The 27,692-nt window shown below is 44.8% G+C and overlaps 1 protein-coding gene across 2 annotated transcripts in view; it reads left to right on the top strand.

Annotated features, from left to right (window-relative positions):
- The window catches only part of DAPK1 (death associated protein kinase 1), a 169,862-nt gene that overhangs the window by 70,423 nt on the left and 71,747 nt on the right, over positions 1 to 27,692 (top strand). For both annotated transcript variants that reach the window (XM_025423146.3, XM_025423149.3), the window contains exon 3: positions 20,518 to 20,739. In XM_025423146.3, the coding sequence (XP_025278931.1) occupies positions 20,518 to 20,739 (222 nt within the window). The remainder of the gene's footprint in view (positions 1 to 20,517; positions 20,740 to 27,692) is intronic.

Below are 27,692 nucleotides of genomic sequence, written 5' to 3'. Positions count from 1 at the left end.
ATGCACAGTCATGAATTCTGCCCTTTATCCCTTGACCTTTGGAGGAATTTCTTACTCCAGACTTTAGCTCGTCAAACATTACTGAGCACTCACTGTGCACAAGGCTGTGTACAGGGCTCGTGTAAGCATGACCACAAAGATTGATAGCAGCTCCTGAGCTAAGACTTCCTTTGTTTTGGCTCTCCATGGCATCTCAGCAGGATTCAGATGGATCTACCACTAGGACTGAGAGGTTAAACTTCTGAAGAGATTTTCTGAAGTTTTAAGGAGAAGTGAGGCTTGGAGTGGTTCAAACAGCCAGTGAGAATGTTTAATGTGACCACTTGGTCATGATTTCGGTGAGGGGCCTCTATTCAGCTTGGATATGGACTCTGCTAGACAATTAGATGACACAGAGCTCTGTGGGACCACTACACCGACTTCCCTAGCTACAGAGCTGGTGCAGAGTGAGCGCACGCCCCAGTTAGATAAAAATCAAGTAACTTATCCAAGCTGTTTCTCTCCACCTTTTTTCTTTCTTTTTTTTTTAAATTTTATTTATTTATTCATGATAGTCACACACAGAGAGAGAGACAGAGACACAGGCAGAGGGAGAAGCAGGCTCCATATAGGGAGCCCGACGTCGGACTCGATCCCGGGTCTCCAGGATCGCACCCTGGGCCAAAGGCAGGTGCTAAACCGCTGCGCCACCCAGGGATCCCTCCACCTTTTTTCAAACTCACCATGTAACACTGGTGAAGGCCATTGCTCACTGCTGTTCAGACTAGCCTTCGTAAACACATTGCTTTCGGGAACGCACGGACATATTTATTATTGCTTGGACACAAACTATATTTCTCAAATTGCATAGTTTTATTGTGCCTTTGTTTCCCTTTTTCCATCCAAGGAGAGGAGCTGGGACTAGTCATGAGTAGTGGTCTGGCTGCGATTTTCCTCCCTGCATCTTGATTAGCATCCTTGGAGCTCTGTGTTTGTAGGCAGATAGATTCAGGCTCACCTGAGTGCAGGCCATGATAATGGAACCATGCGGTGACAGCTGTAACGAACATAGTTAATTTTACTTACAACTGTATCCTGAAATCAAAATGGATTTAAAATTGCACCATTATTATTATCAATACTAGAGAAAGTTGACCCTGGAGCCTGTGTTTTTGAGGTGTGCAAGCCCCTTTCAGTTGTGAGGCCCATGTCTTCTGTGTGTATTTGTGGCTAGGGTGGGATATAAATCAGAATGGGATTCTTTCCCTGAACTGCTCCAGTTCCCTTTGGCCAAAATAAGCTGTTGTGGGTCAGAAGCAATCTGCTCACATGACCAGCCTGCAAGACAGAGCCAGCCTTAAAACTGGCTTGACTGAACCAGCCTGGAAACTTGGAGAAACTTCCCTTGGTGGGGAGAGGGTCTGTAAGAAACAGAACAAGCCAGCCATTCATCTCAGGTCCTTCACCTGGAGTAAATCATGTGCCTGGAGGTCATATGTATTTTTAAACATTCATTCCCTCTCATTTTCTTTCATTTGAAACTCTTGGGCATAATGTAATAAGAAATTTTAACTGAAATTTAATTTGGTCAGGGCCTCACATAGAGTTTGGTACACTACAGAAAATAACTGCACTCCAGAAGAAAACAAATCAAGGAGGCCTTTGAAGCTATACCACTTAAAATAATTAACTTTATGTTTTCCACAGAGTTGGATTTTATGCCCTGCTGGAATGTGGCCCCGTACCAGGTCCATCTTTCTCCGGGTCCTTTTTTAATGAGCTGGAGGATCCAGGGAGCCCTGAATTCAGTGTGCATAAAGTAATGGTGAAGGAATTGCTAGACTCTTGGCAGCAAAATGATTGTACCAAAATGATTTAAAGCAAAAGGAGGTTGGAGGTGTGTATTAGTCAGCTCAGGCTGCCATAACAAAATACCATAGACTGAGAGGCTGAAACAACGGAGTATGTTTTCTCATCGCTCTGGAGGCTAGGAGTCTGGGATCAGGGTGCAGGGTGGTCAGATTCTGGTGAGAACTTTCTTCTTGGATTGTACAGCCACCTTCCTGCTGTGTCCTCACCTGGCAGAGAGAGAAAGGGAGAGGAAGAGACAGAGGGGGAGAGGGAGAGGCAGGGGGGCAGGGTGGAAACACAAGCTCTCTGGTGTCTTTCCTATAAGGGCACTAATCCCATCATGAGGGCTCCTCATCCTCATGACCTCATCTGAGGCCCAGAGGACCTACCTCAAAATGCCATCACACCAGGAGTTAGGGCTTCCATGCATGAATTTCAGGGGTAGGAGACACAGTTTAGTCCATAACAAGGTAGAGTGATTTAAAAGGTTGGATCTGGGGCACCTGATGGCTCAGCAGTTGAGCATCTGCCTTTGGCTCAGAGCATGATCCCGGGATCCTGGGATCGAGTCCTGCATTGGCTCCCTGCAGGGAGCCTGCTTCTCTCTCTGCGCCTCTCTCTCTCTCTCTCTGTGTGTGTCTCTCATGAATAAATAAAATCTTTGGAGAAAAAAAAAAGGTTGGATGTGTCCAAAAATCCCAGTAGAGAAACAGCAATCATTAGAGTCTCTGGGACCATAGCATCTAGGCTTTGGGGGCCCATTAATGGTTGACATTTCATGACAGTCTTCACCGCTCTTCAGTATCATGGACAAATCCTAAAATGTGTGGCCAGAAGTGGCCAGCACATTTGTTTTTTGAGCTTGCCACTCCACTTGTTGTTTCTGCCATGATCTTGACCATGAAAATTTTCTCTACTGTGGTCACACTTTGTTAACTGCCCCTGCTTCTAATGGGGTCTCTGTGCTAAAAGGACTATCGTTGATCAGAACCACAGCAGCAGCGGCACAGAATGTTCCTGCTTGTCAAGGAATAACCAATCCCTGGGATCTTGGGACCTGTCTTCTCCAGGTCTGTGGTGGATACAGTTGGCTGCTTTTAAAATGGCGTGACACTCACCTTTATTATTTAATAGGAAGAAGAAAGGAAGTGAAGGAACAGTAAACAGGGAGAAAGACTCCTAGAGACTGTAATTCTCAGCCGGGAGAGGGGAGAATATTTATTGTTACTGATTCCTCCTTTTGGTGGTATTTTGAATATTTTAAGACATTTTAGGAAATGTGTAGGGGAAATTTAGGGGAAAAAAAACCAACCCCAAACACCCTACTGTGTCTGAGACAGAGACAGCGCTCAAGAAATGTTCACTGAGTGAAAGAATAAGTGGATGTAGGTAGCAATTGTGTGGATTCAGGCAGGGCCCCCTGAGGCACCTCAGCACATTTAAACTTTCCATTTGGCCAGAACCCTCAGCACTCTGTGCATAAGTGCCCACGGAGTCCCTGTGACGGCTTTGTTAATCCTTATGACTTTCACCACCAACGAGAAATAATGGGCATCGGTACTAACATTTTTCAGAGAATGAGTCAGCCCTGTGTTTAAGAAATATGGTGCAGAGAGAGGGCAGATGTCTGGGAGCAGTGAAAATCTGGGCACGCAAACTTCTCTTTCACCTCCCCCCACCATCCTGTCAGCAACTTTTACTTCCTTGCAGATGAGGTAACCATTACCCTGCCTCCTCATTACCAGTAGCTTTTCCTCTACTCCATGGCCATCTACCTGAACAACCAAAATCTTGATTGCCGCCAGCGTTCACATAGCCCCTGCTCCCACCGACTTGTCCAGCCCTTCCTCCGTGACCACCCTTTAGCCTCACGGAAACTTCCAGTCCAGCCACCACGTTTTCACTCTCTATAACTGCTCTCCTTTCTGTACTTTAGGTTTTGGGCAGGACAAGGGGGTAACTGTGAAATAAATAAGATCACCTAGAATATCAATTTACTAAAGGGAGTCAAACTTTTAATTACCCAAATAGTCATCTGTTTGTATTTATCACTGGGGCAGGACACATGGTAGCCTCCTGTAGAATACTGCTTAGAGATGTGCATAGAAATCTTCACTGCATAGAAATCCTTCTTGCAGCCATAAGCTCGTCTACACGAACTGGTGGTTGGTTATACCGACAAGAATTTGCTAGAGAAGCTGAAAGGAGATTTGGTAAATACCTTCAAGTACCGAAATGTTAGAGCATGTGGGTTGTCCAGTTGACTTCCATGCTCCAGATGGCAGAGTATATTTAAAAAGAAAACCATTTTAGTGCACATAAATGAAGAGTCAAAAGTGTAATCACATTTATTTAAGATAAAAATATCAAGAATACACAGTCTGGGTTTCCAAGAAACAGTTGTTCTCTATTATTCTTCTAATAAGATCAACAGTAGTATCTTTCATCTTCTAATGATTAATGTGCTATAGTAGCAATGGTTCACCTCCCAGTGACTTCACAAGTCTCTTTTCCACTTTCCTTCTATAAATAAAATAATCAAGCTATGTCCCAGTTTTATATTGAAGCTATAAAATTAGCCTGAGGCTGTGATGTTTGACACAACAGTCATGAGCCACTTGTGGCTGTGGAGTACTTGAAGTATGGCTAGTCCAAACTGAGATGTGCTGTGTATATAAAGCACCTACTGGGGTTTAAATGCTCCCCACCCCAGAAATAAGTAAAATATGACATAATAATTTTTAATTATTGACTACATAATATCTTGATATGCCGGGGTAAATAAAATATAAAAGTTAATTTTACCTGTTTCTTACTTAATGTGTCTACTCAGAAATCTAAAATTGCACATGGCGTTTACATTTGTGGCTTGCATTGTATTTCTTTAGACGGATCTTTTCTAAATAAGTCACTGTTCTAGTTTATAGATATTCATTGCTTAAAACTTAAGTGTACATTTGTGTCCTAATTATGAAGATTACATATTTATAATTTATTTCCTGTAGCAGAAAATTATTGGACCCATCCTCTGAACAAATAATTGACACTAGTACTTAAATAGATTAATTGAAATGGAATTGACTTTAATATATAGTCAGATTGTAAGTTTTCAAAGCTTTCCCAATTGAAAATTTATTCTGTCGAAGTATGTATGTTTGGTGCGAAGTTCAATTTCATTTGTTTTACCCTGAATCACGAATATTAATTCTTCTGAACCAGCTGTATAGTGACATGTCACTCAACATTTCTCAAGTTAATCCAGCATCCTAAAAGTCACCTTCTTCAGTTTGTTTACATATGTCTTTATCAAATTCTATGGACCTAGTGATGAAAAACATCTAATTAATTGTTCTCTATAGTGATTGGGCCAATGAATCAAAAATTAACCAGAGAAATTTGGAATTCCAAGGCAGAACAAATCGATTCATCCATCCCTTCAGCAAACATTTGCTGGAGGATGAGGGTGGGAAGGTGTGTGTCCTTGCGGGGTCAGAACTCCCTCCTCACCCTCATGTGAATTCTGTAGGATGTTCTAGTAGCTGCTCAATTGGCTCATTCATCATTATCAGGCTCATGTGGACAATTTCAAAGCTAGCTCCCAGTCATGAAGCTTTCCTCTGTGTTTCCTGCCTTCATAGCAGATGCGTGGTAGTATTTTACATTTACATTATTAATAAATATGGAAGAATTGGGTTATTTGGGAGTTTTTTGATGTTGATTTTTATAAATTATTTGTATATTTTGGAAAACACTGATTCAAAAGAATATATCCACCCTTATGTTAATTGCAGCATAATTTACAATAGCCAAATTTTGGAGTAGCCCAGGTATGGATTGATAGATGAATGGATAAGGAAGATGTGGTGCATATATGTATGTGTATGTGTGTGTGTACACAGGCACATGCACACACACACAGTGGAATATTAGTCATAAAAAATGAAATCTTGCCATTTGCAATAACATGGATGGAGCTAGAGAGTATAATGCTAAGTGAAATAAGTCAGTCAGAGAAAAACAAATACTATATGATTTCATTCATACATGGAATTTAAGAAACCAAGTTAACTAACAAAGGAAAAAAAAGAAAGACAAACCAAAAAATAGACTCTTAACGTAGAGAACAGATTGTTACCAGGCCTGCCAAAAGGGGAAGTGGGTGGGAGGATGGGTGAAATAGGTCATGAGGATTAAGGAGTGCATTTAAGATGAGCACGGGGTGATATATGTAATTGTTGAATCACTGATTGTACATTTGAAACTAATATCACACTGTATCTTAACTATACTGGAATTAAAAGCATACACACAAAATAATAAGGGGGGAAAAACAAGATTAGATTATTCTGTGCTTTCTTTGCATATTTAAATTTCCTTTTTGACACTTTGTTCTCTGACAGGGAGCATTTCCGGAGGATGCTAATCTTATTTTTCTTGTACATGATGAATGTTGGGCTTGAATGATCAAAGTTGCAAAGTTAACTGGAGAAATTTGAGGCTTCTTGGAACACATGCAAACTTGAGTTAACAGCCTCATATGGCCTCAATTAGACTCTGATCCATGGCTGTCCAAGAGGTGGACCAACGGCCTATAATTGTTCTGGGGTGAGGTTGCCTCCTAGAATTTGTCCACTCACTCCTGAGGCTGTTAAGCTTCACAATACTAATTAAAGACCCAGGATGTGGAAATCTGCCATTTTTGTTCTCATACTTTCCTTCTCTTTAACTTGAATATTTTAGTATTCATAAATCCAAGTAGTACCATACTCTCATGCTACAGTGTTCTGAAGCCAGCGACCTTCACAGGAAGTACACTCAACAACCCCTGCTCAAGATAACTTTTCCACAACAGGGTGGGAAAGAATTTGATAGATTTTTCTTTTCTTATTTTCTCTAACAGGACAATATATGAGTCTTGGTATATCCTTAGGAGATGTAGATGGTTTTAAGCAATCATATGCAATAATAACAATTCTAATAACAGTGGCAAGCATTTGGCCTGTCTTATGAGTCTCAGGCAGTATTGAAAGAATTTTACATGTATAATTCATTTAATCCCTACGACAGCTATTCAGTGTAGGTACAGTTATGCTCAGTTTGCTGATGAGGAACCTGAGTCACAGAGAGGTTGAGAGATTGTTGAAGATTACACAGCTCTTAAGTGAAAAGCCAGGATCTAAAACCAGGCCTTCTGCCTCTAGCATTTATGAGTTAGAATGTCATGCAGAAGATCAATCTGTCTAGGTATTTGAGTTTTGGAAGACTTGAATTGGCTGTTTCTAACCCTTTTTCAAGAATCCTTTCCTGGGGCGCCTGGGTGGCTCAGTTGGTTAAGTGTTTGATTCTTCATTTTGACTCAGCTCATGACCTCAGGGTTATGAGATTGAGCTCCCATGTAAGACTCCGTGCTGGGTGTGGAGCCTGCATAAAGTTCCCTCTTCCTCTGTCCCTCCCCACTCATACTCTCTTTCTCTCTCTCTGAGATAAAAAAAAAAAAGAATACTTTCCTTCCTTCATTATTCCCTATTAGAGACTGACCCAAACCCTATGTCTAAATCTTTATTAGATGTAGACACAGTGGTTTTATTCCCAGCTGTGATATCACTTAAATATTTCCAAATATTAATATTATCTTTGTTTGATAGTAAGGAATATGTAAGACACAATTACATCTTTTTACTAGTTTTGAGTCTTAGAGCAATCTTGTAAGTTAAGCATTATTAGCTTCAATTTTTTTTTTAATGTCCTAAATGACCATGTTGAATCTCAGAAGAGGTACTGAAGGATTAGCATTCCCATGCTAGATGGCAGTCAACATCCCATGCTGCTATATTATGGCCTAGCACTCTACCTTCCCCAAGATACATTTCTGTTCAGGTTATGGGTACTCTCTTGTCACTTTGGAAAGTTAATCTTAAGGCACATGTACATAAAATAAATTTATTTCCAAGAAGAGACTAAAGAAGTTGATGGCAATATGGATTTTACTTCGATTTTTCCATCTGGGGAGTTCATTAGGATAATAGAGATTTAGAAAATGCATAAAGAAGAAATTCTGTCATTGGATTTCAACTGCACTCAATGATATATTTTCTTTTAGTTAAGTGAGGAGAACAGTAGAGCACAGCCTTGATTTCTGCAGCTCATGGAAGCAGAGCATCTTAAGGTTAGAAGGATCTAAGAGACTGTTGTCCCACCTTCTACTCCTTGCTGGCTGATGGCCTAATTCCTCTTGACAACCTTTCAGATAGGGACAATTCTTTTGCCCGGAAGCCAGGTCTTCTTGTTGCCCTGCCCCCACCCCAACTGCCACCTACACTGTTGGCATCATTCCTACTAAGTGCAAGTACCTGGCATCGCACCCAGACTCAGGCTGAGTGCAGGAGCATTGCACCCTTTAAACATGCTGATGCTATGCCCATGGTGTCGGCAGTGATGTGGATTGTGTCATTTGTGGTCAGCTAGAACTGTCAGGCATCTTCAGTATGAGCTGTTGTTAATGTGAGGTTAATTTCTTTGAACCTAAATATAGGGATTTCTGTTTATCTCTTGTGAATTTTATTATTCAGTTGGAATAATTTAGATCGTAGGTTCTATCAGTGAATAGGGCCATTCCTCTTAGATTAGTTCTTTAAAAATGCAGTAAGTGTTCCTTCATCTGATATATTGAGAAACATCTTACTAAGACAGTGCTAAACTCAAGAGCTCTCTAGTCTGCCACATGGTGATTCACCATTTCATCTACAAAAATATCATGAAAAATCATGTTACAGGCCTTACTGGAATCAAAACATTTTCTTTGTGTATATCATTTCCTATCCCTGCTCATCTTTATAATACAGTCAGAGGCAGGGAGAATGTTCTTGCTGATTGTGCTGTATTTGATCACCTGCTGTTTTTAATTCATATGATCAATAATTGATTCTCATTTTTTGCTGGAGATTAATAATAAGCTAATTGATCTTAGAGATGGAGCCATTTTGGTCTTATTTTGAACATCGGTATAGTGTCATTCCTTAACATTTGTCCAAGATTGCCAGCAATGATTTGAGATTGCTTTGGCCACCCTGAGGTTTGACATTCTCAGATCTGTAGAATTGAATTTCTTTTAAATGCCCAGCCAGGCAACCTTTTATTAACTCAAGCTTCAGTTAGTTCCAGCTTGCCAATATTTTCCCAACTCTTCCCTAAGTAAAGATCATGGACCTCACACGTAAAAAACATGGAAGCTCAAAAGATTTAATTTTGTTTCCTACTATTATACCGTCCACTCTGACCAGCCACTCTTAGCCATTTTCTGTCGATCTTCTGTTATGTGTTGAGGTTTTTTTTTTTTTTCTCTTTCTTTCTCAAATCTTAGTTCATTTGGGCTTCCTGAATAATTTGTGCTCTTGTGTTATATTCATACAAGATCATGAGTCTTACCTTTCTGTTTTCCTTCTTTGGGAATCTGACCTCATGGAGTTGGCACATTGCATTGACCTCTCATGGGCCAATGACAAATTGCTTAATGACTATGGACAGTTCTTTTTTTTTTTTTTTGACAGTTCTTATTTAAAAAATATTTAGGTTGTGCTTCAATTAGGGAATTTGCACAGTTACATAAAGTTATGGCCTAAGGCATCTGCTGACGTAAAGCACTTAGCCCCAAGGAGGCCTTAGCTCCAAGGAGACCAGAAGAATTCCCTGAAGTGTCAGTAGCCCGTATGAGGACTATAATATACCCTTTCTTTTCAAATGAACATACAGGATCAAATACACTGTCCCCTTGACAAGCTTCTGAGGCAGGTGGGCAACTGCTAGGGGGCCAGTTGAGACCTAGCAAGTAGCTGGAGCCCAGGAAATGTTGGAAAAATGTGAATGCACATGGACTTCCCAGAGCTAGAACATTCTTAAAACAAATGATCAGAAATCTCTTATAATAATTCTAATTACTGGAGCAGGTGTTTCTCCAAGTCTGGAGGGTCAGCGAAAACATTTAAATAGATAGGTAGTCAGCCTATAGTTTTAGGGTGACCCATAAGGTCATTGAATCAACAGGTATAGCTAACCCTTATAAAATACAGATTTGAATTGTGTAGGTCCAATTATGCATGAGCTTTTCTTCTCCCAATAAATACAGTGTAGTATTATAAATATATTCTATCTTCCTGATTATTTTTTTAGTCACATTGTTTCTCTATCTTACTTTATTATAAGAATACAGAATACAGTATACAATACATATAATTTCCCAAATATGTGTGAATTTACTATATATGTTATTGGTAAGGCCTCTGGTCAGCAGTAGGCTATTGGTAGTTAAATGTTTAGGGAGTCAAAGTTAATACGTAGATTTTCAACTCCATTGTTGGGTGGGGGAGGCTTGCTTCCCTAACCCGTGTTGTTCAAGGGTCAACTGTATTAATAAAAAACAAAATTTATTGAATGCACCATATTAGGTTCTTGGGTGTTAGTTTTCAGAAAGAATCCTATGTATGAGTATGATATGAACAATTTTTTTTAAAAGCTAATTTATGGGTAGAGTGCTAGGAAGGAGATTTAAACTCACATTTGGTAAGCCAATTCTTCTAGTATTACTTCTTTGTGGTTCTAAACAGAGTAACTAGTAGTGTATCTCTCATAAATGCCTAACAAATCTTGGAGTACCTGGAAACATGGGTTCTGTTTCTGTGCCATTCACCTGCCTGTTAAGTGGAAAATAATGTGTTGGCTTTTTTTTTTTAAAGAGTATTTATTTCTTTATTCATGAGAGACAAAGAGAGAGGCAGAGAAATAGGCAGAGGGAGAAAGAAGCAGGCTCCATGCAAGGAGCCTGATTTGGAACTCGATCCCAGAACCCTGGGATCATGCCCTGAACCAAAGGCAGATGCTCAACCACTGAGCCACCCAGGTGCCCTATGTGTTGGCTTTTTACAGCTTTTTAGCCAGCCCTTGCCTCCCAGAATTCACTGTTACCATGTAGTCACCTAACTGTACTGGAGACCAGCGGCGCTCACTTCTGGAATGGATCTAAAAGCCCCAGAAGTCAGCACCTAGAGTGGAAAGCCTAAACAAGTGGCCTGAGGTGTGATGCACCTGCCTTAGGGCATCACAAGTGTGTGTTAGAGTCCTCGCTGCCCCAGGCCTGTAGCCCGTGTTTCCTTTGGGCCTCATCACCTGCTGGGGAGTCATGCTGGATCTTTAAACGAGGTGACCTGCCTGGTTTAGGCATGTCCACATGAGTGCAGATAAGCACAGGCTCTTAATCTGACAGCAAGACCACGTGGACCCTCGGGGGAGGCGTTTTGGCAGCCTCACTCAGCCCTGCAGGGTCAGAGGCCAGCAGTGTGTGGAGGGGTGCGTGGCCCTCAGCCCCCTACACTACAGCTGAGGACGTGGGCACCCATGAGCACAGGACCTCCCACCGCACCTTGATGGGGCCTTTGGAGGGGTCAGCACCCCTTCTGTCCCACGGTGCCTCTGCCCAAGCCTGCCAGAAAGTTGTGTTTCCATCAGACAGAGTTTGTGAAGCCCTCCATGGCCGATCCCTCTGACTCCCCCAGGATTCCCAAGGGGGTGAAGTGACACCCCACAAAAAGATGGTTGGGTTTGCAATCCCTGCCTTGGGAGGTCTCCCTTTCATACCTCACCCATGCCAGATGTGGTTCACTTCCTGTGGTGTTTGACCTACGACCTGGTTAGTGCCCCCTGCTCCTCAGAGGTCCCACTTCTTGGGAGAAGTAACGTCATCTGTGTGCCAGGTCTCCAGGCTGAGGGGCTTATAGCCCTCTCTGCTGCTGCCGATCATCTCTGTGTTTGCTCAGGTCTGAGCACAGGGCTGAGGTCAGCCTCCGTGGCAAGCTTCCAGGGAGTTCTGCTTCCATGGAGGGAAGACTCAGGCTTCCCGGGAGCTCTGGTTTCTTTAACTTATCATCTTTCAGTTTTATCTGCGTGGCTCTTTCCTCAGGTAACTCCAGCAGTGACTTTCCCTGCCAGGCTCTCCTGGCCTGGCCTGAAGTGACCCCCTCAGTCCTCTGCCTGTTTTCTCCTATCCCCAGACTTCCTCTGAGATCCCCAGAGCCAAGGTGATGGGTCTGTAAGCAGCATGGGAAAGGATTTGGCCAAGAGCACCATGAGAAGGATTCCTCTAGGCAGGCTGCTGGCTGACAGCCACTGGCTGCCTTGTTGAGACCTGAGCCTGTGATTCTTGCAAGCCTGGGAAGAAAACCCAGGAAGAAGCCACTCCCCTCAGTTTATTCAGTCTCCAGAGCCAGATGGGCCTCTGTACAGTGTCCCCCAAGCGCATGGTCATCAAGCTGTGTTGGAAGCCACATCACCCTGAGCATATTTGAATTTCTTCCAAAGTCACGCAGGTCCAAGAAGCCTGGCTTCTTGAGGTAAGGTGAAGCTAATTCTTGCCATGACAAATCCTGGCGGGGAGTCCCAGACCTGCCCATGACATGCTCACCATGACAGCATGTCTACCAACCCTGCCCATGAAAACACATGGGCAAATAGTATTTCTACCTAAGCTGAGAAGGAAGATGTGCAAACACCTAAATATCTTCGCAAAGTGCCTCTCACGTTCCAGAACTGGGTAGAGTACATATCGGGGAGGATTATCATACAGTTTCTAGAAGCTTCATTGAATCCGTGCAAGTCAGCGTAGTATTTGCACCATTACAACATGTGCCCATTAGATCCTGCTGATCTTTACTTTTCTTGTTACGTTTGGCTGATTTTCTCCATCTTGAGTCTCTGCACTGTGAATGAATCTGACTTTCTTTTTTGGTCACAGGGTAAGGGACTTCAGCTCAGCTCCTTTTTGTCTTCCCTTGCCCCATGAAGTTATATGAACCTCCTGCTCTCCTTTTCAGCTCCTTTCCCCTGAGAGCAGCTTGCTGAGTGGAGAACAGATCGTACCTTATGACCCAGTTAACTTTAGCCCAGAAGCTGAAAGGGGATGATATAACATAGTAAGGACAATCAAATAATGGGATTGGCCCCGGGGATCGCATGCTGAAGGCGGAGTGAGCAAACAAGGGACCTACCCATCTGAGTTTCAACGGGGCAGCCTATGCTGCCCTGTGTTTCGAACACAGTCCGGGGGCAGGAAGCCCAGATCTGCAGTCACCTGTCATGGTCACCTTTGGTTACATGGGAGGGCTGATCCTGGCGTGACGCCGTTCCTTCTAAGGACCTTGTACTTCCCATAATCCCGGACTCAAAGGGAAATCCTGGTTCCAATGTAGGACTTGCTACATTTGGAGAAAATATTTGGAGTATTGTAGTTTATTTGTCTGGGAAGGTCCTCTTTAGATTGTATCATGTAATGCTTTTCCAAACTTGTTTTCTTCTTTCCTTTCCCTTTAGCTTCAGGAACAAAAAAAGCAGACACAAAAAAAGCATGTGTTCTGTACCTACCCTGAGTTCGGCATCCCAGGTAGTGGAATGGATGGAGACCCCCCCAGCCCTCAGCAAGAGTGGGACCCCACTCACTTTGCACACCTCCGTCTGTCATATATAGCACTCACAGATACGTTATATGGAAATGTCTTGTGAGTCCCTGTGTGTTGTAAATTTCTAAGTCACAGACTGTATCCAAATGAGCAAGATGGGTATGGCCACAAGTGACAGTGAGCAAAGGAACCCCTGCCGCCCCAGAACAAGATGGCATGTTACTTCCAGGCTTGTGTAAATCAAGGGCCCTGAGGCTGCTGAGGACTTGCTTTCAGGGGTGTGCAGGGTCTGGGCCCCTTCCCATCATGGCCACACTCTTGGTGGTGGCCTTCGTGGTCCAGGGAGGCAGGAGGGTTCAAGAGTTCTCCTGCGAGCTGACCAGCAAATAGTACTGCACTGTGCCTGGGGGCCTCCTCTCTCCACACCTACCCTGCTGGCTCCCAGTTCCCGTCCAAAATATCCAACCCCCCTGACCACTTGAAAGAAAAGAAAAATTAGTCTGAGATGATTCCTTTATGCAGCCAGACCGACAGCCAGAACGAGGCAGGGGGGCACTCACCCCAGCAGTAGCAGACGGCCTCCTCTCCTGGCCTGACTCCATTGGTCCCCGCCCGTCTAATGGACCAGACCCCCACAAGGGCCTGGACCCTCCTGGTGCCAGTGCCGCATGCAGCTCTGCCCCGCCCCACCCCAAGGCAGTGACCTCAAAATGCAGCTCTGTGTTGAAAAGTAAAGGGAAACTGGACATACAGGGCTCAGTCCTAGCTCTAAAAAAGAATTTAACTAGCAGAGAAGACTAAAGCAAACTTTCCTTTAAAAAACTGGATTTCAAAATGCTTCATAACAAAAACATAACACAAGCCAAAAAATCAAAACACGGTTTCATGGTGCACGACCCAAACCCTCTGAAACGCTGAATGCCATACCTTATTTAAGACCTGTAATTCCAGTATTCAGGCAGGATTCAAGACGCTGCCACTCCTTCAATACAGCTCGTCAACAAAAATAAATGGCCCGTGAACCAGCACTCAGATTGTGCTGGGGGTTAATACATGAATTCAGAAGTAGAAGTTACTTTGCTTTAATTAGAAACCTATTGCAACAGCTTGGGAGGAGGGGAGAGATGGAGCTTATCATTGGTTTGAAGCCAGATCTGTTTCTAGAATTAACACAGGGAATTCATAACAATTAATAGTTACCATAAATAATTTTTTAATTTATAGTTGCTGGAAACCCAGAGACATATTTAAAATCAATGAAAAAATGGTAGGCTGTTTCCTTTTCTTTGAATGGCATCTACCTTCCTGGGTGGAAGCTTGATTCAACGTGGTGCCCAGCTCACGGTCAGCAGTGGAAATGTTAGCCCCTCAGTGAGGTGCCAGTGCAAAGGTACAGCACATCGTCACGTGAAGCTAGATTGCTCTCCCTCCCTTCTGAATGCAACACCTCTGACATTGTATGTTCATCCCATCTTTCCCCAAGTGAGCAAAATTCCCACAAATAAATGAATTTGGAAATAAAACCCAACTGGATTAAACCGAGTTCAATGCCTTACTTTCAATGCATTATGAAGTATAATGGACCCATGAACACCACGTGCCTCACAAATGCATGCCTGCCATCCTTGTGCTGACCTTGAGAATCTTCTGTGGCTCTTTCTAATTGTTAGTATAGTGCTTCTGAAAGCACACACACAAACATGACTTACTTTTTATTGCAGGGAACTTCAGAGCACAGACACACGATGGATTTAATTATTTAAAACACATTATGAGTGTTTAGTGGAGAGGAGCAAAAACACTGCCCACATGCCTTCAGCCAGCATCCTCTGTGTGCCTTCCCCTCACAAAGCTTCTTCCTAGAATGATTTCTAGACCCATCTGTGATTTCACAGGGATGTGGCTTATATTTCAAACAGTATGACACAGCCTGGGACAGCACCAGGGTTCAATGAGTAGAGCCTTGGAGGCAAAGACACTTGGAATTCACTTTTCAAGTGTAGAACTTATACTTGCAGGAAAGATTTGAGGCAACTAGGGAAAAAAATCTCTAAGGCTTGGTTTTTCCATTGATGGAAGAGGTGATGATGATACGAACCTCACATCACATAATGTGATGTGATAATGAATAAGGTAGTATGCATAAAGCTCCTTGCCTAGAATTCTGGTTAGAGTCATTGAGTGACTATAGGGTGTTCCAATTAGATACATCAGTAGGTTAGACAAAGACATTAGATGGCAGGTTGTTCTTTATGAAGTTTTGCTCCTTTCAGGTAAAGTTTTATCTTTTTGATAAAATTTATGATCATTTTAAAATCAAAAACTCTTTTTTAGTATAAAACTCTTAAAAAAAAATAAAACTCTTTAAAGCAGGGATATGTCTCGTTGGCTTGGATGGATCTGGCTATTAGTAGTTGATACATGTTTATTACATTTAATTAAAACTTTTTATGCCAAAATGAATTTGACTGGCTCTACCTAGTCCAACAAACTGTTGTCTCAGTTATTAGATGATAGAAAAAGGGGTAAAAAACAACATACAATTTTTAAAAAACAACATGCAATCAAATTTCATGATTTATGGGGTAGTTGTGTTCTACGACTTCACTGCAAACACAGAATTAACAAATACTGAACCATTAGTTCTAGAGAAGATACAGAATTGTTTCTATGAGCCTCTGTTCATAACATTTCCACCATCAGATCAATGCATAGCCTTGTTTCAAGTGTGTTTCTGTTTGAAGGGCTTTCTTACCACATACTGTTGATTCCTTAACGTTGGACTCACAGCCAGCAAACACCTCACAGCCAGCAAACACGGATGCCCCCATCCAAATAAAGCTTATCTATCTAGTGCACGTGTTCTCAAAAAAAGTCCGTCACAGCCCCCTGTGCTTATGGCCACCGGACTTCACACTTTGGGGGCCATTTTAAATAGTGAAATCACCACCAAAAAGCAAAAATGCAAAAAAAGCATGGCACTAAACAGACCATTGAAAGGACATTTATTTCCTGCATGGAAGCTGACATACAAGGCAGTGTGTGGCCTTGATCTGCCTCAGCTGGGGATGTGCCCCTCAGGTGACTTGTATCCTTAAAATGACCACGACAGCACTGCCGGGTGGTTATGAAGGTGCAAGTACAGTTTAGCAAGCAGGTGAATTTGCAAATATGCATCCTACAAAAAGTAGGGAGCACCTGTATTCTGTTTTGTCCCTTCAGATGTGCTGGTACACGGTGAGTTTCTGTTCTCCAGGGACGAAGCTGCATCCCCCATCCACATGCCATGGCTGCAGCTGTCCTTGGGGGAGCCTGTCACCAAGGAGCCTCCGCTGTTCCCCACAGGAGGGAGGCTGGAGCTCAGGCATCCCCCGGGTGTACAGTGGCCTTGCTTCTCCATGTGCACTTCCTTTCCTCCCTGGCCACAGCTCACCCTGGCAGCTGTATCAGATTGTTTCCTCTGTGATCCCATGATTTAGAAGTGCTTGCCCAAAAAAGCCTAAGTTAATTGTTTTTTCAGTTGTCATCCTTAGGAGAGGGGTATTGAGGGAGAGGAATTGGCCCCCCAAAAGGGTGTGAGGGAGCTGGTTGGGGGCAAGACCCAGCTGCCCAGGAAGGAAAGGATGGGAGGAGCAATTTACCACCAGCCCAACTCAAATTAGGCCTCACGAAGCAAATTACTGTGTTTAGAAAGGACTTTTGTCTACGAGGAGTCAGCCTTCAGTGTGCTGCCTGCCCGAGGAGATGCTGCCGGGAAAATCCTGGCATGAGTGACCAAGTGCACACTGAGGCCCCGTAGCCTGGCGTCAGTCTCTGGCTGCCCTTGGCCCAACTGTGCCTCAGTTTCACCAGGCTGCTGAGGGCAGCCGCTCTCCCTTGGCGTGGCATGGGAGTGGGCTGGGGATGTTGTGTTTGCAGGTCGAAGCCCAGATGCCCGGGTTGGCTTGAGTTTGACACACTTAGACACAGTGTAGCCCCTGTTGTGGTTTTCTTCTTAGCACCCCCCCACCCCCCAGCAGCTTGGAGAGATTGATAGGTTGATACTTTGAGGGCAGACTGTGGCACTCTAAGATTTCAGCACAGACCGGCAGCTCTTGAGAGTGTTTCTGGTTGTTGAAGGTTAGTAATAGCCAAAGGTTATTGAAGACTTAAGGTTATTGAAGACTTAATACTGCAAGGCGCTGTTCTCACCACTCTCCATGCATATTTTTATTGGCTCGTTTAATCCTTCCTTTGCACCCCAAGAACTCTCCCAGGTAGGCACTATTATCCTATGCATTTGGCAGGTAAGGAAACTGAGGCAGAGAGTGGTTAAGGAGGGAGTAAGCCCACAGTTCCGTAGCTAGTAGGCAGGGCACCGGCTCCAACAGGCAGCCTGTGTCCCCAGCCCCACACAGTGCTGCAGAATTGCAGTGACGCGTCTTCAGTCAACACCTCTCGTGTTCAGGAGTTAGGAGTCAGGAGCGGTGCAGAAGCGTCATGTGTGAGGTCCCGGAGGAGCTCTGCATGGTGCCTCCAGGGGTGGGAAGTCTGCCTGCCAGGCTTCTGTCCTCGTGAGACTGCGGTCGTGGGAGGAGTGGGAATGCACAGGAAACAGGCAGAAGACATTCAAGGTGCCCTGTGGACTCCAGTGCAGGCAGGGCACTGGCTGGAGCAGGGAGGTGGGGCCGGTGTTGGGTAGTCAGAGGTAAGTAGGGAAGGTGTTTCCCAAGAAGGAACCTTGAGGTGGGCCTGGAAAAATGGTCTTCAGAATTAGTCTACACCTTCTTGACCACCTGCAGCCAAGGGTAGTAGGGACAGCAGCCACAGCCCAGGGAATGAGAATCACGTCTTCCCTGCTGCTAGGGGAGGTGGGCCTTGATGCTTCCACCTCCCCCATAATTAAAAGGGGAAAGGTCAACATGGAGCATTTGGCAGTAAAAAGAGTTTGGGATAGTCTTTGAATTGAGGCTTGTATTTAGGTTTTCTGTGGCTCTCCCGGCTTTGGCTTTTTGGGTTTGTTGTTTAAAGCAATGTGATTCTGGGGAGCCTGGGTGGCTGAGTCGGGTTCACATCTGCTTTCAGCTCAGGTCGTGATCCTGGGATCCTGGGGTTGAGTACTGAGTGGGGCTCCCCACTTAGCAGGGAGTCTGCTTCTCCCTCTGCCCCTGCCCCTGCTTGTGTGCTCGCTCTCTCGCGCTCTCTCAAATAAATAAATAAAAATCCTTAAAAAAAATAATAAACCCACATGATTGTAAGCACTGAGTATGCCTTGAACCTTTACAGCCCCTGAGAAAAGTCCTGGGGACTGTGTGAGGGGCCCAGGGGCCCAGCCCCTGGAAGCGAGGGTTGTGTTGGGGGTGGAGGGGGAGCTGCCAGGTGGGACCAGTGCCCTCCCCCCCCCCCGCTGGGGGACCCCTTGGGAGCGCTCAGTAGGGACACAATACCCTCTGTGAGGGTGGTGGGGGCATAGAAGCACCACTTCACTGGCCTCTGCGAAGCAGTAGCTGACTCTGCTCTGTAGTCAGGCCCTTCTTTTATCTGCAAATCCCATGTCCGCTGCCCCCACCACCCTCCATGAGAGAAAAAGCCCAATTCTTTACTCTTCAGAAACATCAGAAAGGGTTGTAATAAAGTCATAACAGGTCCCGAGGCTCTTGAAAGTGGTGAGTTTACAGGCGTCCGGTGCCAGCATTCTGCGGGATTGGTTCTGCAGCCTCTCTGCGATTCTGCTGCAGGGGAAGGAGAGTCGGAATCACCTGTCGTGCAAAAATTTGGCAGTGCTGAGAAAAAAATCCTTTACTGTGTGTTTTTCTTCCCTAACCTCTGCTGCCAAAGTAAATGAGTACTGTCTTAAAGTATCTATTCTTTAACATTGAAATGTTACTGTTCATTGGATTTTCTCTCCCCCTTTTGTCTTCATGTGAGAATAAAGCCAGTTAAAAATAACTGTGATGATTCTCTCTATAGCAGTTCTCCAGCACCTGCCAAGAAATATACAGATCCTGTGATGGGTGGATCCACACTGCTTTGGGCTCTGGGGAAGAAGTGAGGGTACCAGCATTGGTACAGGAAGAGTCCTTTGTCTTGTGCCCCTCTTACTTTCAGGGTGGCTTACTGACTTTCCTCTCAAGATTCTCAAGACTTTCCCTGTTTATGTATTCATTTTATTATTTTGCGTTAAGTTCTTTTATTCTCTTCTATGTAGGTAGAAGGCTCTGGGTACATGCTGTGGCATAGGTTGCATAGGATGCGTTCCTCTGCAAGAATGGAGAGCCCAAATCAGACTAGCTTTAGCAGTAAAGGGAATTTATTGGTTTCCGTTGCTGAGGAATTCAGAGGGAGATGGCTTCCAGGTTAGGGTGAATCCAGCCAGTCTGCAGGGTTACCACAAACCTGGTTTTGTTTCTTCTACTGGCTCTGCCTCTGCATTGGTTGCCTTTAAACCAAGAGTGGATCTCCTCCTGGTCCCCAGGTGGCTGGAAGCAGCGTTTGGGAGTATATAGTTAAGTGTGCACATCCAGAAAAAAGTCGTCTCAGGAGAGGTCTTTGTCTTTGCATTCTCCAAGGGGTCTTACTTAGGTCGTATGCCTGTCACTTGAGTCAGAAAGATACAGTACACTGATTGGCTTAGCTGAGGTACATGATGTGTGTCTCTAGATGGGAGTGGAGTCACCTTCCTGAGAATTGTGGGATCTCTAGAAAGGAAAGAAGGAGGTGATGCTGGAGAAGCTGCCAATCATTGTGAAGTGTGAACAAAATACATAGCTTTTTTTTTTATTCTGGATTTTTCAATTGATAAATATTGGTGCTAGAGATATGTCATCAAAAACAAGACCCTATCTATTTTTCTGTGAGTTCCCTTGTCTTGATCCCTTCCTTTCCCAGACATTCAGGAGAAAGGCTGTCAAAAGGAGACCAGATTGAGGAGCTCCTTGCTGCTATCCCAGAATCTGAAATGGGAGGGAGGAAGAAACACAGAAATGGAGGCCTCATTCCCCATTCAATAAAATATTCTTCAAGAAAAGAATCTGTGTCGCTTGCAACATTATTCATAAAGAAACAAGTTTAATGAAAATGAGATGTAATAAGAAATGATCCTGCTTAATTCATTAATTGCCCAAACTATGGGCTTTCCTACTCACAATGCCCCTCCTTGCTCATGCCAGGCCACATCCTTGCTGCGTCCTTGCTCAAATCCGGGTTTTTGTAGCACACAATAAAGAGATGTATAAATGACCTGAAACCCTTCCTCTTCTGTTGGCAGTGGGCAGTTTGCAGTCGTGAAGAAATGCCGGGAGAAGAGCACTGGTCTCCAGTATGCCGCCAAGTTTATCAAGAAGAGGCGGACGAAATCCAGCCGGCGGGGCGTGAGCCGCGAGGACATCGAGCGGGAGGTCAGCATCCTGAAGGAGATCCAGCACCCCAACGTCATCACCCTACATGAGGTCTACGAGAACAAGACCGACGTCATCCTGATTCTAGAACTGTGAGTGGTGCCTGGGTGGGGGGTGGGGGGGGTCAGGGCAGGTTGAGGTCGGCCCAGGGCTGCCCAGCCCCCTTGGGAGTTAACTCTGCTCTGCCAAATTCGAGGACAGCCATGCGTTGCCTGCCTGAGGCCTGTCCGTGGTGATCTAGAATGCTTCAGAAGGTCCCCAAATCTCGGGGCTCCTCTTCCTTTGTCAGGAGGTCATCTGTTTCCTGAGTTTTATGATAAACTTTAAGCTAATGTTCTTTTTCTCCTCTGGCTGTTCCTCTGCCTTCTCTCTGTTTTTCCACTTCTCTTCCTCCTCCTTCCGTCTTAACCCCCACCTCCGATTTCAGCTGTTAGAACTGTCAACACTAATTACATGAGAGGGTAAAATGGAACCAGAATCACTCAGAGGTGATTATAGGACTTGCTTTTCAAGCCTTTCACTTCTGTTATCAGGCAGGCCCTGCCTGTGGGATGTTATTGTGGGAAACTGATTGCAGCATGGAGTTCTGCGATGTGTCTGTCTGTCCCCCAGCCCTGGGGTCCTGCCCAAGTGCTCCACCCCTGTGAAGGGACAGGCTGGCAGGGAGGAGAGGATGCTTCCTGCTCCCCTACAGCAGCTGGCTGGGAATGGCTCTGGGCTGTGGGCTTTGCAGGCCAGGCCTTAGTGCCCCAAGTGCAGGAGCCATGATAGAGCCGGAGAAGCCAAGGTGACACACCAATCTGGGTGGTTCTTAGTGTTGATGGGCCCCACTTGTTTCCTGGGGCCTCTAGAATTCAAATCTGCTCATCCCACTGCCAAACAGCTTCCCTTGTTTACAGATCTCTTAGGTTACAAGGGGGTTTTGGAGACCAGATGGGATGGAAAGCAGCAGAGGGAGGTTTATGGAGGACACATTGTAGCCCCGAGGGTACCACACTGCAGGCACTTGGGCTTTGCCAGCGCAGCTGCCCCGGGGATGCCTGCACCTTCCTGTCTGCCACTAGTGTGTGGGTACTTTTTTGTTATGGATCTGAGCAGCAACTTTCTTAACTGTAAATTGGGGTTGTTAATAGCTACCTCTGCAGGGTCATGAGGAAATAAGTGAGTTAAGAATTTGACAATCCCCAGCATAGTTAAAGGGCTCGCTGGGGTGCTAAGGGGCTTTCTGGGGTGCTAAGGGGGCTCCCTGGGGTACCAAGGGGCTCTCTGGGGTATTAAGGGGCTTGATGGGGTACTAAGAGGGGTTCACTGGGGTGCTACGGGGCTCATTGGGGTGCTAAGGGCTCCCTGAGGTACAGCAGAGGAAAGAGACATGGCACAGTGTAATCCTTGCTGCGACTTCATATGGCAACGCAGGAACCAGACAGAACCAAGATCCAAATCCAGGCCAATCCTCACCGTCCGTCAGCCTGCGTTTCCTCTCTTAAGACTGTTGTAAGAGGCCATGAGTATAAAATTCCTGGGGAAGAAAGGTTACAAGTCACAGCTGTTTTGCCTTTTCAGAGAATTACCAGATTGTGCCCAGTGCCTCAGGAGTGTCACGTATCCTCTTTACACACCGGGCTGTGGGATGATGCCTGTGCCTATGGCTCTCCTGGTCCCTACCTGCCCCTGTGCATGTTCTGGAGTCAGCTGCTTGCCTGGTCCCATACCGTACATATTTCCCTGTAGGTCCACCTGTCCTGTGCATCGATTGGTGACATGCATTTTTTTTTTAAGCATTTCATTTTTCCAATTTTTAAAAGTATCATACAGTCAATCTGGTGCAAGTCTTGGGAATTGAACGCATGCTTAGATTTGTGGAATCACCACCCAAATCAGGATTCAGAACAGTCCCATCCCCCCCACAAGCTCCCGTGTCTCAATCCTTTACAGCCACACACCTTCTGCCCCCTACCTCCTGGTAACCGCTGAGCTGTTGCGTCTTCTCAAATATGTCCTATAAATAGAATTGTGCAATATTCAGTCTTTTGAGACTGGCTTCTTTCACTCAGCATATTACTTTTGAGATTCATATATGCGTCTTTTGCTCCGTTTTGTTGCTGAGTGGTGTTCTGAGTGGAAGCTCGTTTGTCCTCTTACCCCCTGAAGGGACATTTGTGTTCTTTCTGGTATTTGGTGATCATGAATAAAGCAGCTGTAAATATTTACTTACGGGCTTTTGTACAATATTAAGTTCTCATTTCTTTTTCTTTTTAAAAGATTCTATTTATTTACTTGAGAGAGAGAGAGAGAGAGACAGAGACAGAGACAGTGTGAGCAGGAGGGGGAGAGAGAGAATCTGAGAAGGACTCTGTACTGAGCTGGAGCCCAGTATGGGGCTCGATCCCACCACCTCAACATCATGACCTGAGCCCAAACCAAGAGTCAGAGGCTAAATTGACTGAGCCACCCAGGCACCCCAAGTTTTCATTTATTTTGGATAAATACCCATGAGTGGGATTGCTGTGTCACACATAACTACCGGTTTGTGAGACACTGATGAGTGGCTTCCTGCCGCGGCCGTACAGGACAGCAATCCTTCCAGCAGAGACTAGGAATTCCCATTGCTGCACCAACCCTTGGATGTGTCAGTACTTGTTTTAATTGTAGCCGTTCTGGGGATTCGTAGTGGCACGTAACATTCACTGTCCATCGTATGGTGACCTTGAATGAGGGTTGAGCGAACCTACTGAGAATGGCCTTTAGATGGAGAGGACAGGAGGGGCCTGAGAGGGTGCCCCTTCCCCACAAGGTTAGCGGTGTTTTTCTCCTCCCTGAGTATTTGCTCTTCACAGCTTTCAGCACCCCTGTGAGCTGATTCCTGTCTTTTCACCCACTGGGCATGTGGGGGTTGTGATGGTGACTTTTATGTGTCAGTGGGGATGTCCAGACGTTAGATCCAACATTATTCTGGGTCGTGTCTGTGAGAGTGTTTCTGAATGAGGTTAACATTTGAATTAGTAGTCTGAATAAAACAGATCACCTTTTCCTATGTGGGTGGGCCTCATCCAGTCAGTTGAGGGCCCCCATGGGACAAAATGGAACCTTACCTCTCATAAGAGGAATTCCTCTTACCTGATGGCCTTGGAGCCTAGGACAGAGGTTTTTTCCTGTCTTAGGACTGCACTGAACCTTCAGCTCTCCTGGGTCTCTAGCCAGGTCCAGATCACTCACCCCAGATCTGGAAACTTGTCAGCCTCCATGATCATGTGAGCCAATTCCTTAGAATAAATCCTCTCTCCCTCCATGTATGTACACATACTTCCTATCGGTTCTATTTCTCTGGAGACCCCTGATTGATATAGTCAGAAGGAATATGTACCCTTCTGTAGACATCACAAACCTGTCCCATTTGTGTTTATTTACTTTGCCACAAAGAGGTGTTTTTTTTTTTTTAAGATTTTTATTTATTTATTCATGAGAGACACAGAGAGAGGCAGAGACACAGGCAGAGGGAGAAGCAGGCTCCCCGCAAGGAGCCCAATGCAAGACCCGATCCCAGGACCTCAGGATGATGACCCAAGCCAAAGGCAGATGCTCAGCCACTGAGCCACCCAGGCATCCCACAAATAGGTGTTTTAATTTTTAATAGACAATTCAGAATATTAGGTTTGCCTGGAAGAGACCATTATCTTTGTCATGGAAGAAATCATTCTACATTCTAATAGCTTTATGGGAAGTTTAGCCATCAGTGACATATTCCATCTCCTCTTAAGAATTCTGAGGTATTAATGATGGTTCAGGAGAGAATCAAATTTGAGAATTTGTGAGAAAATAACCCTGTGATGTAATGGGGGCCACTTGTCTGAATCCACTGGTACAATAATAACCCTTTGGTGGATGTATTTGTCTGATTTATTGCTTTGAGATGAGCTCCCTGGTAAGTAGAGCTTCCTTCAGGCTTTCTAAGGACACTTCTTCCCTCCTTGAAAATTTGTGCCTAATGCCACTTGTGTGTGTGAGTTGTCTACCTACCAACTTCAGGCCTGTCCTTACAGCGGAGGTGAAGAGACCAAACCACCACTCTATTCCTTTTTTCTCCAGCTGCCTCCCATGACCTGGGAGGTGTGTGGAAATGGTATCTTTTCTGTCCTTTGGGAAGAAACTAATTGGTGTGTGTGTCAAAGGCACGGTCGTTCAATCCTAGTTCAGGATCTGCCCTTTAAGAATTATGTAAGCCTTGAAAGTCGCTTTAAAGAATGAAGTCCTCTGCCACCACCTCCGCCCCCACCAAATGTGTTCTACGGGGTAAGAATCGTTTGTTTCATAGCTGATCTGCTGTTGGAGCCCAGCACAGCATGCACACAAAAGAGGCATACGTGATGTCTGATGACGATTGCGTGTCCTCCCCATCCCACTGTTCCCTAGCGCAGTCATGCCAACCCGGAACTCTCTTCTAAGTGAGCTGTTACTCGCCTGTGCATTGTCCCATGGGCAAGCCTCTACAAAACCTTGAGGTCAGCACTTGACTCATTTGGTAACTCTGCTACCTCGTAAAAAGGGAAGCTCAGTTCTCAGAACTCAATGTCAGTGCTAATCAGAGCCACTGGCTTCTTGAATTTCATTCTTAAACTCGTTCCCTGGAAACAACTACATGTTTTAGGCTGTGGGTTGTGATGCATTTTTCTCTCTAGCTCTCCTCCCTCCAGACCTGATTCAAGCCCAACTGCCTCAGGGGCCAGAAAGGTGGTCAAAGCGAGCAAGTGCAGTCTGCATGAAGCCTCAGGGCTGGGGAGGCATCAGGGAATGGGGAGGACTGTGACTCAGCCAGAATCCTGATGCCCCACATCACACCAATCAGTTGATTGTTGTGGAATTTTAGATCTAGTGTTGCCAAATCATAGAATGTTTTTCCCAAGAAAAGTCTGTAATCTAGTTTTTTGATGTTGGCAGTTCATAGTATTCATAAACAGAAAAAAATAAAACCTATCTGAAGGCCACACATGACCTGCATAGACCTGAGACTCCAGTCTGTTTTATTGTAGCCGTAAGAACTAGTTGACCACTGCTGGGGGAGATACAGTGCATGATAAATACAGTCAGAGACTTCCCAGAAGGGCAAGGCACACACTTAGCATTACTTTATGGTGATTCTCAGACTTCAGCACGCATCAATATCTCCTGGAAGGCTTAGGAAAGTATACATCATCTGGCTGTACTTCTGGAGTTTCTGATTCAGTGGGTCTGAGTGGGACCCAAGAGTTGGCATTTGCGCAAATTCCCCAGTGATACTGATGCTGCAGGTCTGGTGTTCATCTTCTTAGAAGCTGTCACAGGTTGACATATGACCCTCCCAACCAGCTATGTTGAAATCTTAACTCCCAGTACCTCAAAATGTGACCTTATTTGGAAACAGGATCTGTGCATGTGGATTAGTTAGATGAGGTCACTCTGGAGTAAGGTGGGTGTCTAATCCACCATGGCCGGTGCCATCATAAGGAGGAGGCTGTACGAGGACAAAAGCTCGGGGAGAAGGCCCAGAAAGTGGAGGGTTGGAATGAGAGAGGCATGGCAGAGCTTCCCCCTCTGAGTCCTCAGGAGGGACCCAGAGCAGCAAGACCTTGATTTTGGACTTCTGGCCTCCAGAACTTCTGTGAGGCGTTAGTCTGTTGTTTCAAGCCACTCAAGGTGTGTGCTTTGTTAAAGCAACCCTTGCAAACTAATACAGATGTGCTGATTGAGTAGAAAACTGTAATTCCTAGACTGGGAGTCCACTCACATGCTAGTCTAAATTCTGTAAGCAAGTCAAAACCAAAACAAAATGCCTAATTATGGCGGCTCTGTGAGGCAGTCGAGCTGCTGAAGGCCTGGGCAGAAGAGGTGGCTGGGGTCTTAACTCAAGGTGGGAGCGGACATCACCCCATCCCCACCTGCCTTGGGAGAGTCATCCCTGTAGCTTTGAATCACCTATCTGAACGTGACAATGTAAAGATTTACAAAGTAAAAATGCTGACATTGCTATGTAAGCCTTGGCATGATGGGTTCTAAAAGGAAAATCAAACCAGTTTGGATTTTCCAGTCTTAAATTTTTCTTCTTATTTGTTCTGCTTGGAATGTAAAGCAGATCTTGAAATCAGAGTAGCCCATTTTAGCTAGCTTGTGCACTTGCTTGCTCTCTCTTTTTGTGACAGGAAATTCAGTTTACTTAGTTTACTGTGGCTGTAGCCAAGTGCAGGGCGTGGAATGAATAATGCATTCTGTTATTAATAGTTTTTAAATTGAGCAATGTAAATTTCATTATTTTTTTATTGTGGTAAGAAACACATGAAATTGACCATCTGAACCATTTTTAGATGTATAATAATATAATTGTATGCACATTGTTGTCCAGTAGCTCTTTAGAACTTTTTCATCTCTATACCTTTGGAATAACAACTTCCCTTATTAGCTTACTTTTTGACTTTGACCAGGTTAATAATTACTGGAATTCTGTTTGCTCATTGCAAACAACCACTGAGTTCTACTCAAACATTTGTGCAATCTGAGATCACTTGAAGCAGGATCATTGTAAAGTTGGCTCACTCTCTCTTTCATCGCCAAGCCAAGGTGAATTCTTTCAGTGTACGTCATCAGCTCGGTGCATGTGGATGAATTCATTCCATCCTGACATCACCAGATCTAGAATCACAAGAGCTTTTCAAGAAGAAAATGCAGTGATTGGGGTGATAATCTCAAGCTACCTTAAAAGGGGCAACGTTGCACGAAGCAGGATATAGTTGTAGGGACATATGTGATGCTGGTGAGTGAGGTGTATCTGATGCTGGGGGGGCCAGTCAGCCCCCCACCTCCACCCCTCTGCCCTCCCCTGCTCTCTGTTCCTCTTTCTCTCTTCTGGTCCTCACAAGACACAAAAGCACACTCAGATTTCTTCAATGTGTTTTTCCCCCCTAGCTGCATTTGTTCCTTCTTCTCTGAGCTCCCGCCAGCTCTTTTGACTTTTTGAACTTTTGGTTTTATTCAGAGAGGTAATTTCAAGAACTGTGCTGGGTTGCACTTTTGGCAC

Source organism: Canis lupus, chromosome 1, assembly GCF_003254725.2.
Source record: "Canis lupus dingo isolate Sandy chromosome 1, ASM325472v2, whole genome shotgun sequence".
NCBI lineage: Eukaryota > Metazoa > Chordata > Mammalia > Carnivora > Canidae > Canis > Canis lupus.
The sequence above is the reverse complement of the archived record's forward strand: the minus strand, read 5'-3'. Positions and strand labels throughout refer to the sequence as shown.